This window comes from Anarhichas minor, unplaced genomic scaffold (assembly GCF_050575085.1).
Source record: "Anarhichas minor isolate MPS153535 unplaced genomic scaffold, ASM5057508v1 ptg000004l, whole genome shotgun sequence".
In the NCBI taxonomy this organism is placed as follows: Eukaryota; Metazoa; Chordata; class Actinopteri; order Perciformes; family Anarhichadidae; genus Anarhichas; species Anarhichas minor.
The window spans coordinates 1,371,906-1,385,829 of NW_027466450.1; the positions used below are offsets into that span (position 1 = coordinate 1,371,906).

Here is a 13,924-nt window from a genome sequence, read left to right on the forward strand (position 1 = left end):
GCATCTCTGAGAGTCATGTGGAGGCTATTCGCAAGGCTCCAAAACCCAGAACAGTTCGAGAGATGATGACATTTCTTGGTATTGCAGGATATTCTTCAGCATGGGTTGAGGATTATGCTAGCTTGACAGGGCCATTGAGAGCTATGATTAAAGATACTGGGAATGCTAAGCTACACTGTAATCTGACCTGGACGCACGATGGCCTTTTGGGCATTTGAAACGAAAAAAAAAAAAAAAAAAAGCCAAGTTCTTATGTAGAGAGGTCATAAGCAGGTGGGGACTTCCAGATCGAATATCCTCAGACAATGGGAAAGAGTTTGTGGATAAGACGGTGAAATTGATTTTGAAAAAACTTGGAATTAAACAACGGCTGGGTGCAGTCTATCATCCGCAAAGTCAAGGGATGTGCGAAAGAATGAATGGTGTTCTGAAGAATGCTACAACAGTGACGACATCTGTGGCACCTAAGACATTTGTAAACATAACGCGGACATCTAATATGACACGGACATGGATGAGGATGACGCAATAAAGATCGAAGTGGTGGAGGAATATCCATTTTGAATATCTCATGATTATAATCCTATTATTTACCTATGTTATTGCTTGCGTAGTTTGTAGTGTTGATTTTGTTTTGCTCTTTCGAGACGTTATTTAGTCTCGAAGGGGGGGGGTATGGAAACAAATGAACAAAATGATTAATGGACATTATGAGTTATAATCTCACATTTTACTTATAGAAGTGTTATTATTCGGTGTTTGATGTTTTAATGTGTATCTGTTCTGTATGCAAAAGATACTGGCCTTCTTTTCTTTCATTCTAGAACATATTGGGGGAAGACCACTGTGAGGGTGGTGGATTGTCAGGGACTCCGATGGGCTGAATGGATTCAGACACTTCAAACATGAAAACATGAAAATCTGAAGGACTCTGAACGTGGACTGGCGATACAACATCCAGATTCAAGACATCTTCGATACTACACCTGAGTCACGGCTGCTGAGAAAACTGCAGCGTTATACAGTCTTATGTCTTCACTGAAATGTTACATTAGTATTATTAAAAATGAATTTTCGTCTTTGTATATTAAATGCTTGGGAAATGATGGTTTCTAAATATAATGGGACCTCGGATGTTTTCTTTTTCTCGATGTTTAGGGACAGTGGGGTAGGCAGGAAAAGGTCCATAGAAAGGTGCGATGGGTCGACCAGCCTGACTTTGGACATTGTTTTGTTTTGATTTGCTGAGTGTTCCATATGTATTTGCTAAAGTCATTTCCTTACACAAATTGCTAAATTTCTCATTTCAGTGTTTTGGAGTATTACTTATGGTTGCCTTGGCAGAGGGACCGTGAGAGAATTTTCCTGTTTACATTGTTTAATGGATATTTCAAGAAAAATTAGCTGCCTAACAGGTTTTTCACTCTCACTTTTTTATATACTCCGTAGGACTACCGTTGCTTTAATGTTAAAAAAGGACGGGTTGTTAATTTTGTCATGATCATACACTTGTATGTCTCTTCTGTTATTTTTTCGAGACTTTGTGTAAGTCTCAAAGGGGGGAATATGTGGTATATTTTCAGGCCTTGCACGATACAGCGAAGATCCCAGTGTAGTGGTCTTAGATGAAAACCAGATGTGCAGGAGACCAGGGGCAGAAGGGTGGATGTGTAGAATGAGGGGGGCCACATACATTCTCTCATTGTTCCGCCCTGTATGTTGCATGACATGTACCCTATATAAAGATGAAGCTAGCGCCCTAGAAGCAGGGACTTGCGGATTCAACTTGAGACCTCCGGACGATCTAGATGTCTGTAATGGCATGTGTTGCTTGTTTGTAATAAACTCTATTATACCAGCAAGAACAGTGTCCACGGAGCATCCTTCATCATCACTTCAACAGACCTGTCGCATGCAAGATACGACAGTTATTTAATGAACCTTGCCTTGTGGTGGCTGGCTAGTCTTAACGTTCACCGGTTTACCCGGTCAGAGCTCTCTCTGGCAGCTGCAATGAACGGCAAAAACATTCTACAACATGCGGTTGGTAGTAAAGTCCCACCTTGAAATTCCATTAATAATTTTAAACACCAAACAATTGAAACATGCTTTCCTTGCTCCACTGCATGATAGACTTGTTTTGTCATGTATGCCATGTGAAAGCTGTTAACAGCCGTAAATATTTCAGTTTTATTTCAGTTTTTTTTCTTCTTTTCCAAAGTCTCCTGTGGTAGAAGAAGTAGGCCCTACTCAATATAAAATGAAAAAAAAAATGTTCTGGTGTAGAAATATGTTTTCATCTTTTTTAGACTTTAGTCTTTGTTTCTGGTAAAATAATGGATTAAACAGCAGCAGAGGATTATACTCATACTTGTCCATCCAGTATTTACTGTAAGTTGTGGTGATGCTAATGAGCGCGGCATGACTGAAGCCAAATAATAAGTAAGTCATTATAACTAAAGTGGATGGCAATAAACCCCAAAACAACAAGGGAAATGATGGGATGTGATAGTAAGTAAAATCAGTGGTGTAGGGTGTGTGCATGAGTGCTGAGCGTGTTGAGAGAAATAGATGTTGCATAAATGGGAACAAAATCTCGGAGCTTCATACTCGGAGAACACCGGGCCCAGGTGCCTCCAACTAGAGCAATCAACGCCTCCAGATATCTGTTTTATTAAAGAGACACATCGACAAGTAAACAGCTCGGGGACGGTCACACACCCCTCCATAACAGCTGGGTCCTGAAGGGAATCCCAGTACCAAAATATCATAACTATAATACAACACATTTTTCCAATAACACCAAAACAAGACAAACATTGTCTGAATCCCAGAGTCCATATACTTTACCAATAATTCTGTTGTGATCTGAAAAGCATCTTAGGTGAACCATTGACCTTCTCCAGCAGTCCAACATCCCTTGCACCAGGCTCCCGCCCCATCAACCAGTGCACCTAGGAAGCAGTTTAGGAGGTTAGGAAAAGACAAGAGGAGAACCAAGGAGACCAACACATAGTAAACCCTCATTACTGGGGAGCCCTGGACAACACGTCCGCCACCACGTTGTCGGTCCTCTTTACATGATGAATATCCAAACAGTAAGACTGCAAAAAGAGAGACCACCTGATTAACCTCTGGTTGGATCACTGCAACGAGTTAACCTCTTAAACCCCAGCCCTATTTTTAGGCCTCTGCTCGAAAATTGCATACCCTTACTCAAAAGAGTGTATCTCTCTAACTACAAGGTCTATTTGAATAATTGTGATGTTATAATAACAGAAACACTTGTGATATTTGTTCAGATGTGTAAATATCAGTGTATATGTTATGAAGATGTCACAGCTCAAATTGAAAGTTTTCAGGTATGAAAAAAAAGCACGTTTATTGTTTTTCTGTCTTTGAAATAATGCAGGAATTTGCCTAAAAATACTCCACAATCATAGCACAACAGGTCAGAAGTCTCCACAGTGTTTTACTTTGATAGAGTGAAGCAGGCCAAAGTTATAGAGGTTTCAGTTCAGAGAGGTCACGCGGGGTCAAGCCAAATTCTCATTTTGTAACCAGCTGTTGCAGCTGTTCTATTCTAATTTGATATACTATATAACTATATATTTCACTTGTTTTATCACTAATAGTGTTCAATCTATCCTAATACAGCAGTTTGGCATAATTTTGAGCCATTTTGACCTCTCAGGGCCCGATTTATGTGGCCTCCAGAGATATTCTTGTCTCTCTGTGTGTGTGTGTTGGAGCTTTCTAAAGCCTATGATTGGCCGATTTCAGGCTATAACACCTCGTTCAATGCGGAAGAGACTCAGGAATGCAGTAGGAGGGTCCTGGAGTTGATTGACAGAAATTTTAGCCACTAAAAATCCAAAACCGTGATGCGCCACCCCGGAGCGTATTTTGAAGGGCACTTTGATTAAGAGTGTTAAAAAAGACAGGGAAAAGAAGCATAACAAAATACATATTTAGATTGCTTTTGTTGGTTGTAACACAAGCACTTGACTGTTGATAGCCAATCACAACGGCTGTTACCTGTGATACTGCTTAGTGTCTGATGGACTGTAAAATAATGGAGTTTCTGCCACCTAGTGTCACGTTTGGCTTTTGCAACAAAGGACAAGAGATTCAGATCCCTCAAAGAACATGGTCTAACAGACTCATAAGAACTCTGTAAAAAGCTCAGTTCTTATTGAAACTCCTGAACGCTTTGCTCATTAAACTGTCTGCTGTTTAAGTGAGGAGCTGCTGTGATTGAAATCATTGAAGCTTACGTTAACTCAACTCGCAACCTCGACAAAATATGCCTTAAAGGTATTCAAAGTTTTATTTTGAAAGGAAATTTGGTGGAAAGTGTTCAGATGACGAGAAAAAGAAGCAAAGAAGAAGTGGAAAATATAACAAATTTAGCAAAATATAAATAAGCATTATTTTTATTCAAAAAGAGAAAAAAAGATTTTCGGAGAAATCTACAGAAAAAAAATCACAGTGTCGTAAAATAAACACCTATATGTGTATATTAGATGTTTTATTCACTTCAAAGAAAGAAAGGACTGCAGGGCGTCTGCATAATTGATTGATTAATATAAAAATGTATTATTAATGATGTGTTTGAATTTATAATTGCAGTTGACTGAAACATTTTGCTGAGGGCATATTAGAAATTGAGAAAGTCAGCCCTTCATTAGTGACTTACTAACACTTCTAACGTCAGACTGGATGATTTTTTTATAATGAGAGAAACACAAGCATTTATAAGCTATTATATAGTCCATAGCCGTTCATAAAAGATGGCTTATCAAAACATTACAAGTAAGTGAAGGTGTCTGCTGGCAAACTAAAATAAGAAAGATTAAAAATAATAATAAAAGTGTGACGAGGAAATGTCATTCAAAATCACACAAACTCACTATGATCTCTAATATGAATGTATCTGTTTCATGTGAATTCCTGTGGACACAAACAAGACTGATCTGATGACTGCAGACAATGATGGAATTTAATGAACATCAGTGCAAAGGCTTACAGGTACACAGTAACAGAGAAAGTTATTTTTTAGGAAGCTTGTTGGAGCGTCTCTGCTTTCAGATCTCCATTAACTTTGCTCGGGGAGAAACTGGTGGTCGCGAACAGAGACAGGGAGGTGCGTTCTCAGTTTGGAGGAGGAGCAGGAGTCTGGTGGTGAATGTGGAGGAGGAATAAGCATCTCTGGAACACGACTCTTGTCGTAGAAGGAATTGTCCTGGAGGCCCTTGATCAGCTCCTGGTAGATCTGGACGTGTGAAGTCCAACAGAGTCTGGAGAAAACCACAAAGAAAATGTGTTGTATTAAAAGACCATGCATCACCAAAGCTCCTTTAAAAAAAACATTACACTCAGAGTCAAATGACGGAGCGTTTACATTCAGAATGTAAACAGAAAGACAGTTTTACTTTATCAGTCCAGAGATGTGATTATTACTCAGCTATGTTGTTGCATGTTATCTGAAAGGTTCTATTTACCAGTGTGTCTCTGGTCCCTGCTGTTCCTCTCTTAGGTCTTCACATGGCTACAGGAGGCAGTGGTGCAGGTTGATGGAGGAGGCTGTAGGTGGAGCTACAGTTGTCTGGCAGATTCTTCAGGCGGAGTTGGAGGTGCAGGGTGATGGTTGTAGGTGGAGGATAAGGCTACAGCCTTCTGCTAGAATATGCAGGTGGAGGCGACAAATGCAGGTTCTGGCAGAGGCTTTATGTGGAGGCTGGCAGAGGTTGCAGGTGGTGGATCAGGTTGAATGCTGGTCAATGGAAGTTGTTGATGTAGCTTGTCTGGAGCATGACACTTCAGAGGCTGCAGGTGGAGCATGGGGCAGCAGTTAGGTGGTAATAGCTGGTGGAGGCAGGAGAAGGCTATTGTCAGCTGGAGGCAGAGTTTGGATCTGCAGCAGAGTGACAGAGGCTGGAAGTGAAGAGGAGTTTGTCTATTTGCAAGTTAAACTTAAATACTTAACTTAAAACTACAATACTTACCATAAAACTACATTTCTTAAATTACAACTACAATACTTAAACTTATTTGCAATATTATTTACAGATCTGATCTTAATTGATCATTACTGAGTGATTAGCTCTTTGGTGGTGTCCTTGGCCTTGGTTCCCCTGAAATGTCACCTCGTAGAGGGGAGGGCAGACTCCAACCCGGTAGGAGGCGTCCACGTGTACCAGTCCGTCTCCGTTGACTGTTCTGGTAAACAGAGGACGGTCCAGTCTCTCCCACAGCTTCTGCTTGATGACCAAATCAAAGACCCTGGAATGTCCCGAGCTGGAGTGGAAAGCTGCGGAGTGGGGACACAGTCCAAAACCTCTGGATGTTCAGGGAGGGGACGGGCCACGGAGGTGCGCTTCCTCTTGTGGGGAAGGTCTCCAGTAGCAGCAGAGAGCCGGCTCCTTCTCTTCAGAGTCGGCTCCTGGTCAGAAACTCATGAGAGGATGTCAGTAAACTTAATACTTAACAACATATGTTTACAGTCTCACAGAGAAAAATCTACATCAGATGAACTGCAGAGGACTACTTTGTCAAAGTAAAAGACCCTTCACAGATTCTGTTCATTTTACAGGATTTTAAGGATACAATTTATTTATTGTTTACACCCGGATGCAAGAAGAATTGCAATGCGAGGTCAATAAAAATGAACTTGTTATAAAAAAGAGTGAAGTGAAGTGAATCAGTAATATTTGATAGAGCAGGGGTATTCAATTAAAATTCCAAAAGGTCCAGATTGAGAAAATCTACTCGTGCAAAGGTCCAGACATTACAATAATGTCTAACTTGCGCTATTTAGTGCCATATATATATTCAAGTAGCCTAGTAGTAGTAACAACATCTCTGTGTGGTCAACAACTGTCAAATCAAATAAAGAAAGTACACATCAATTATATTTTAAAATATAATATATAATTAAGTTTTCAAATTGAATGTTGTTATCATTCAAGCTCTCTAATTATTTGGCCCACTAGTGTTGCTGGATGTTAACAGCAGCAGCAGTACCCATAGACATTAAATGACACATATTTGCAGCGCTGTACAAAATGCCTTTTTTCCATTAAAGCCTCGAATGAGGTTTTTCAAAAGAAGCTTTGAATGTCTGTCTATGATGTCATCACCCTGAAAAATTGGCAAGATATGTTATATGCAAGATGTTATATGCAAGATAAGACTTTTGACCTTTGAACTCTTGGTAGAACAGTTAATCATGACTCAGAAAAAGGTCCTGTCTTAATATCACATGTTTATTACAAGATCAGTTTAGCATATGAACACTTACAGCTTTACATAACTTGTGAAAAGACTGTTACTTCAGTTTTTATATGATCTTTTAAATGTTAATGATATGCATATATTTATTACTATGAAATGTTAACTTGCACACTGAATACCTCCTAAGACCATATTCAAAAATAAATCATGCGTGACTTAGCCTGATAGCAATAGTCTCTAGCTCTACTTACATGATTACAATTAGCTTCATTATCATTCATTATGATAATTAAAAAAGGCAAATGTAGATTATAGTTCTGTGGATGAAATCATTTTTGTTTCATATATTCCTGTACTCTGTAGTTTAACTGCCTGAGATATCAAGATATTGTACAGCCAAACATTTTTTGGAATCCTTTAAGGAAGTCATTACTCTCAACAGCTTCCTTTCTGGCATCTTGTACATGCCTTATCTGCAACGTTTCTCTTTCTTCTCTCAGTTCTCTGTCATGCTGTTCCTTCATTTGATTCTGCATGTTCAGCATTTTATTTTCTTGCTCCTCTTTGTCTCTCTTTCTCTCTGCTTCTCTCTCTTTCCTCTCCTTCTCTCTGTCCTCACCCAACTTCTCCATCGTCTTCTTCATTTTCTCCTCATACTCTTTGCTCTTCCTCTCGCTCTCAGCCTTGAGTTGGTCATGCATTTTCTTCATCTCTTTTTCATATTTTTCCTGTAGTTTCATCTCCAGTTTCTCTTGTTCTTTCCGAATTTGCTCTTCTTTCTCTTTCAGGATGCGTTGTTTCTCCTCTTCGATTTTCCTCTCTGCCTCTTGGAACATCTCGTTGGAGTAGTGGCTTCCTCCGTTCTTCTGGGCTACATTTCTGATCTTCTGGAGCAGCTCAGTGACCTGAGAGCGATCCTTCAGCTTATTATTGAAGACATGGCACTGGCCATTACATCTGTCCACTAGTTCCTGCAGGTCCGGGCAACCCTCCAAGAACTCCTCAATAGATGTGTCTTCAAGAAGGTCACCATGAGTAAAGAGCACCATGCTGTATTTGTCTGCAGCCTGGCCAAAGAGTTCTTGAATTCTCTGCACCGTCTGCTTTTCCTCTTCAGTGTATCTGCCCAGCTTGATGATCACCAGGAACACATGGGGTCCAGGAGCAGCATAAGAGATGCACTGGCTGAGATCTTTAGATGTTTTCTCCATGTCAAACCTGGTGTCAAAGAGGCCCGGGGTGTCGATAACAGCAACATGTTGCCCATCCACCGCAGTGTCGCCCTTGGAACAGTATACAGTCATAGACTTTGCACTGAACTTTGAGTCAAAGCACTTTCGTCCCAGAATGGTGTTTCCACTGGCACTCTTCCCAATTCCAGTCTTCCCCACCATCACTATCCTCAGCTCCTCATCATTCTTTCTGCTGCTTCCTGTGTAGAAGAATGAGTGACACTGAATAAGACTCTACACCAGGTTGTACACACGTTGTACTCAATGCAACTTGTACAGATATAGGAGAAAACATATATTGACAGAGCCAATAAAGGAGTTTGTTGGAGGTTCCAATTTACAACATTTGTTGCAGAATTTCATTTGAGACAAATAAATGTTCTCATCTGGCTTTCTCTTCATCATCTAATGTGGCGTCCATATACTGTTCAGTTCACCACTTACAGGAAAAGGCAGCAGGTCTTTTAAAGCAGTGGTTCTCAAGTGGTCTGGCTGCGGGACCCACTATCACCCCGACATGATAAGCCGCGACCCAAATCAAGGAAAATGTTCAACTTCTCAAATGTATTTAATGAAAAGATGGTGCAGTTTGAACCTGAGCTGAAAATGTCCTCTGCAGTCGTAGTATAGGGAGCTCTCTTGTGCAGAGAAATTGTTCCTGTAAGTCCCGTCCCACACACGTTTCACGTAAACGAGTAAAACTGCTTTGTTTGTTATGTCTGTAGATTCATCCATTTGTAATGCAAAATGACCACTTCCCTAAATTCGAGCTGTGGTCTGTTGTTTGATGTCATCCAACATGTCTTCAATTCGTCTACTTATAGTGTCATTTGACAGAGGTATAGTTTTCAGTTTATCTCCTGCTGATATTAGCATTACAAGGTATTAACGCCAAATATTGTTAAGGAGTGTGAATAGACGGCACTCCGCTCCATGAAAAAAAAAAATCCCCTTCAAAATAAAAGCACATGATTTTTATTTTTTATTTTTTTAATAAGCAAAGGCCCACTGAAAACGGGTCGCGACCCACCAGTTGAAAATCACTGTTTTAAAGTGCCCCCTCTGTCAGCTGAAAGTGGAACTGGAAGTTGAAAACCTGTCTGCCTATCCAGACTGACACATTTATTTGAGGGTGTTTAAGATTTAAAAAAAATAATGATTCTTGATAAAATGAAAATGTTAATAATAAAACTGTTTGTCAGTCACATCACTTAATAAATCAAAGGAAACTCTCAACTGAAGCTCCCTTCAAAAGACAATTCAACCTCCCTAATAACAATACAATGACAAAAACAGAACAAATTAACTTTTGACTCTGATTCTTAACAAAACCTGCATTCATCTGAGTCAACTATGGATAATTATTATTTTTTTAAATTTTATCGTGATGAAGAAATTGTGATTTTGAGTATTCCAGAATTTATATCAGGTTACATTCATGGTACTAAAGTCAGAAAAACTAAATGTCTTTACAGTTCTACCCAGTAAGTCTAATACAGTATTAGTTTATAGGAGGTACAGAGGAACATTTCATAAAATTAAATTCAGCGGTGAGCACTGCTATATCAACATACAATGATTTACTTTAAAACATAGATACAGTTTCCGACTTACCTAGGTTTCTGGCCATGTTTGGGTTAAAGAGTGGAGTAGATACTGCAGCTAAAGTTCAGACAGTTCAGAGTGCGTCTCCTGCAGCTCTGTTAGAACGGCCCTATATGTACTAAACAACACCCACAAATAGAAAGGGAAACTAAAGCTATTCATGGAGGTTTCGGTTATGGAAGGATTTTTTATTAAATGGGGTAAAGGTGAGAATATATGCTAAATACAATATAGTCTTTAATCATTTTGGAGTATACGTTTTGTCTTAACAAAGAAAGCAAGAGACATTAGTTATTCTAGATTAATTAATCAAGATAGTATTACTATAAGCTTAAACAATCTCACAAGCTGTGTCACATAACACATTCAGTTATTACCAGAGCTTTAGTTTAGGATACGTTTTGAAGAGTACTTTCAAATGTTTAAACCTTGATCCCTTTCCAAAACACATCCATGACCTCAGGTTGAAAATATTGAGAAAAAAGACAATAATTTAACTCTGCATACAGTAATGATAATGACTTAGTATATCCAAGATAAATATGGAACTTGTGTGGAGAAAGGTTTTTCTCGATGACCAAATGCTGGCTTATTTGTCACAGCGTTTTATAACTTAACTTTCCTTTGCAAGTTCCCACTGTTGTTTGACTTCTGTTTGAACTCAGCCTTTCAAAAGTCTGACAGTTTGTTCCCTGTTTACTGTCTTCTGTATCAGGCCCTGCATTACCACAACATCCCTGAGCATTTACAAGAAATGACAGCACTTCTTTAATCCCCTTCAGTATTTACAGGAAAAGGCAGCAGTTCTCTTAATAGTGCAGGGCTGCAAGACATTGCGAAGCAAGTTTATTTTAATATGACATACTATAAACAAAGACAATTCAAAGTGAATTTCAAACTGTATTAACAACATTAACTAGAACGTGCGTCAATAGAAATTAAAAGAAATTACTGTTAAAATTTGAGAAAAGAGAAAAAGAGACTTACAAGACTAAATCTTTAGGTTCTTTAGTGCTTGAATACTTAAGGTTTAGTCGATTCAACATATTCACACAGTGGACATATGGCTCTGACATCGTGCTCAGGGTGGGAAGGAATCTCCCTGAAACTAGTCAAACTGCTGTATAACTATGGTGAAGTGGAGCAAACATGTGAAGCTAAGTGTTGAGACAATCGACACAAGGGCAGATTCGTATGGGATGAAATGCCATTTAGATCCTGCAATAATGCATTCTTTATCAAGTTTAGATTTTTTTAATATAGTACTTCTCGCTCTAAAAGGTATTTGTGAACATTTTATGCCAATACAAATGGAATCACTGACATAGGACGACAGAGAAAGCAAAACAAGAAAGACCCTCAGCTTTTCAGCTTTTCTTAGCCAGAACAAGTCTCTTTGTAATCAGAAGTTGTTTTTCTCTCATCGTGTGGCTTTAAAGTAGTGACTTACAGTGTCCCTAAGATCATAGTGTCTACACCGACTGCAGCTACTGTACTGACAAGAAAACTAACTATTATTTTCTCCTTACATTTGTGATTTTTTTAACCACTATGAAAATAAATGACATGAACACTCCTGATTCACTTGGACCAAAGTAAGGGGCCTGGACCACAAACATAGTCACTTCATAGTCTACAGTGAAGCGAAGATGTCTTCTTCATGGCTACACCTCTGCTCACAACGCACGAGCATCCCTTCTTCTCAACTGTACATGACCTGTTTGAGCACATCGCACTTAAGGCGTGGTCGCATAATGTTAGAATGAGCCATACTGGTACGCACTGACAAAAATATTCAAGTGTCTCGACCGGTCAAAGCACAGACACACGAGCATCTTTCAAAGGTACCTGCAGTGAAATGAGATCAATCATATGGCCAATACCGCTGAGTTAGATCTGCCAGACGTTGGAGGAGCCTCTTGTTGAGTCTTAAAAACAAAGGATGAGAGAGCCTGCAGGCCGCAGGTAGTTTTCTTCTGCGAGCTTCTTACTGCGCACGCGCATCAGAAAAATGAGCTGGATCCGGTTCAAAATTAAAAACAATATTTAATGTACTACACAAAGTTCACTTACAAACTGAATTAACTATCAACAGTAATATTTCATGAAATAGAGGCTTATCAAGACTTATCAAGACTTGGAATTTGCCGTATTTTAATTCAAAAGTTGTGGTTTATCATGACGTTACTAAATACCAATAGAAATGTGGATAGCATATTCTAAAACATATTCTAAATGTGGATCTATCTCTACAACTAAATTACATATCCCCCCTTTGCCACGCTATCTCTGCTGTAAACTACTGTAGCGTAACAATGGAAGAGATCACATAGCAATTTATCTAAGCTAAGCCATACATCATTTTATAATAATTGAATATCATAAGTGAGAAATATTTCCGTAGACACACCGAACCTAAAAGAAAAATTGCCTACATAGTCACAACATCAGCTGCAGCATTTCCAGTTGAAATGGGATCAAAAGCGTTAGTATGAGCATCACATTTCATAACACATACCGTTTTAGGGAGCAGTCTGGCTTCTAGCAAGTCGGCCACGAGACAGTGGTGAGAAATGAGCTCGCCGTATGATGTCAAAAAGCCTCTGTGTTTTCACAGGGCGCCTAAGTTGTGCACTAAAGGTGTAGCAAGAGTCAGTATAAACTTTAACTTGTCATTGGTCACTACAACAAAACCCTTCACCCGTGTCCGGCAAGCAGGATGCCAGACCCTCCATAAACAGTCACAAATCAGCATTTAGTGGGGGTGTTGGTGAGGTCAGGTCTCTGTATGCAGACCTGTTGAAAAGAAACTACATAGTTAATCAGCTTTCCATCTGCTGAAGTAGGAGAAAAGAGTGTTAGGATTAAGGGTAGTGCATTGTTTCAAAGTAATGTTAGGCAAATCTATTGTATTCATTTGCTCTAATCTGTAAAACAGCATAAGGAACCATGTCACAATATCACGTGCAACAGCACGCAGACAGAGGAGGGCCTGGTGCTGTGGAGTCTAACCTAGTAGAGGAACCAGGCCTTTGTCTTCCCCCATGTTCCTGAGTCAAATCTAATGTCATGTAACCGTCTCTTAGGTCAACGTATTGTATGAACTGAACAGTGTGTCAAGTTTAGATAGTCCAAGTGTCGGAGCTGATAGTAATGCATCCTCTATGTCATTAAAAGCAGCAGTCAAGTAATCAGTCTGGGTCAGTTCGTCTTGCGCATAAAGATATTACCATGAATCATGGAAGAGAGGAATGCCTCTCTTTCTGAGTAGTTTGGGATCCACTTTCTATAATATGACGTCATTCCTAAGAAGCTCATCATTTGTTTCTTAGTTTTATAGTTTAGGCACAGTTTGAATCGCCTGTATTCTTTTTGGAGAGAGGGTTTTTGTCCTCTGCTGTGATCACATGTCCCAAATATGAAACTTTTATCGAGAGCAAATTGCAATTTGGACGGTTAGCCTTGTGACCATTTGCAGCCAAAAACTAAATAGGACAACTCTAATTCTAAATTATTCTAATTTGCATGCTTCTTCTTTGGCCTGCAAATCATCATCAATATATTGTAACAAGGCAAAACCACTTGGTAAGTGTAAATTAGCCAGATTGTCTCTCCAGGCACTCTTAAATACACCAGGGCTTTCTGAATAACGCTAAGGACACCTGGGTCCAGGTAGAGCCTTTTCCTTTATGAGAAGGCAAATTAAAATTTACTGTCCTTGTGCACAGGTACAGGAAAAAAAATATATATATATGCATTGGCCAAGTCATACATGTGGGACAAGGATAATCAGACTGCCAAATAATTGGAAGAATGGACAAAATTGGGATTCCCTGAAAAAGGCAGTTTTA

General features: G+C 39.3%; 1 protein-coding gene across 1 annotated transcript; it reads right to left on the reverse strand.

Annotated features, from left to right (window-relative positions):
• Positions 1–7,252: 7,252 nt before the first annotated feature.
• LOC142964874 (GTPase IMAP family member 9-like) lies at positions 7,253–10,156 on the reverse strand. The gene is made up of 2 exons (XM_076105439.1): positions 10,083–10,156; positions 7,253–8,668 (listed from the first exon to the last, which is right to left on the reverse strand). The coding sequence occupies exons 1-2, from the start codon at positions 10,096–10,098 to the stop codon at positions 7,617–7,619; spliced, it is 1,068 nt and encodes a 355-aa protein (XP_075961554.1). The 5' UTR covers positions 10,099–10,156; the 3' UTR covers positions 7,253–7,616.
• Positions 10,157–13,924: the final 3,768 nt, after the last annotated feature.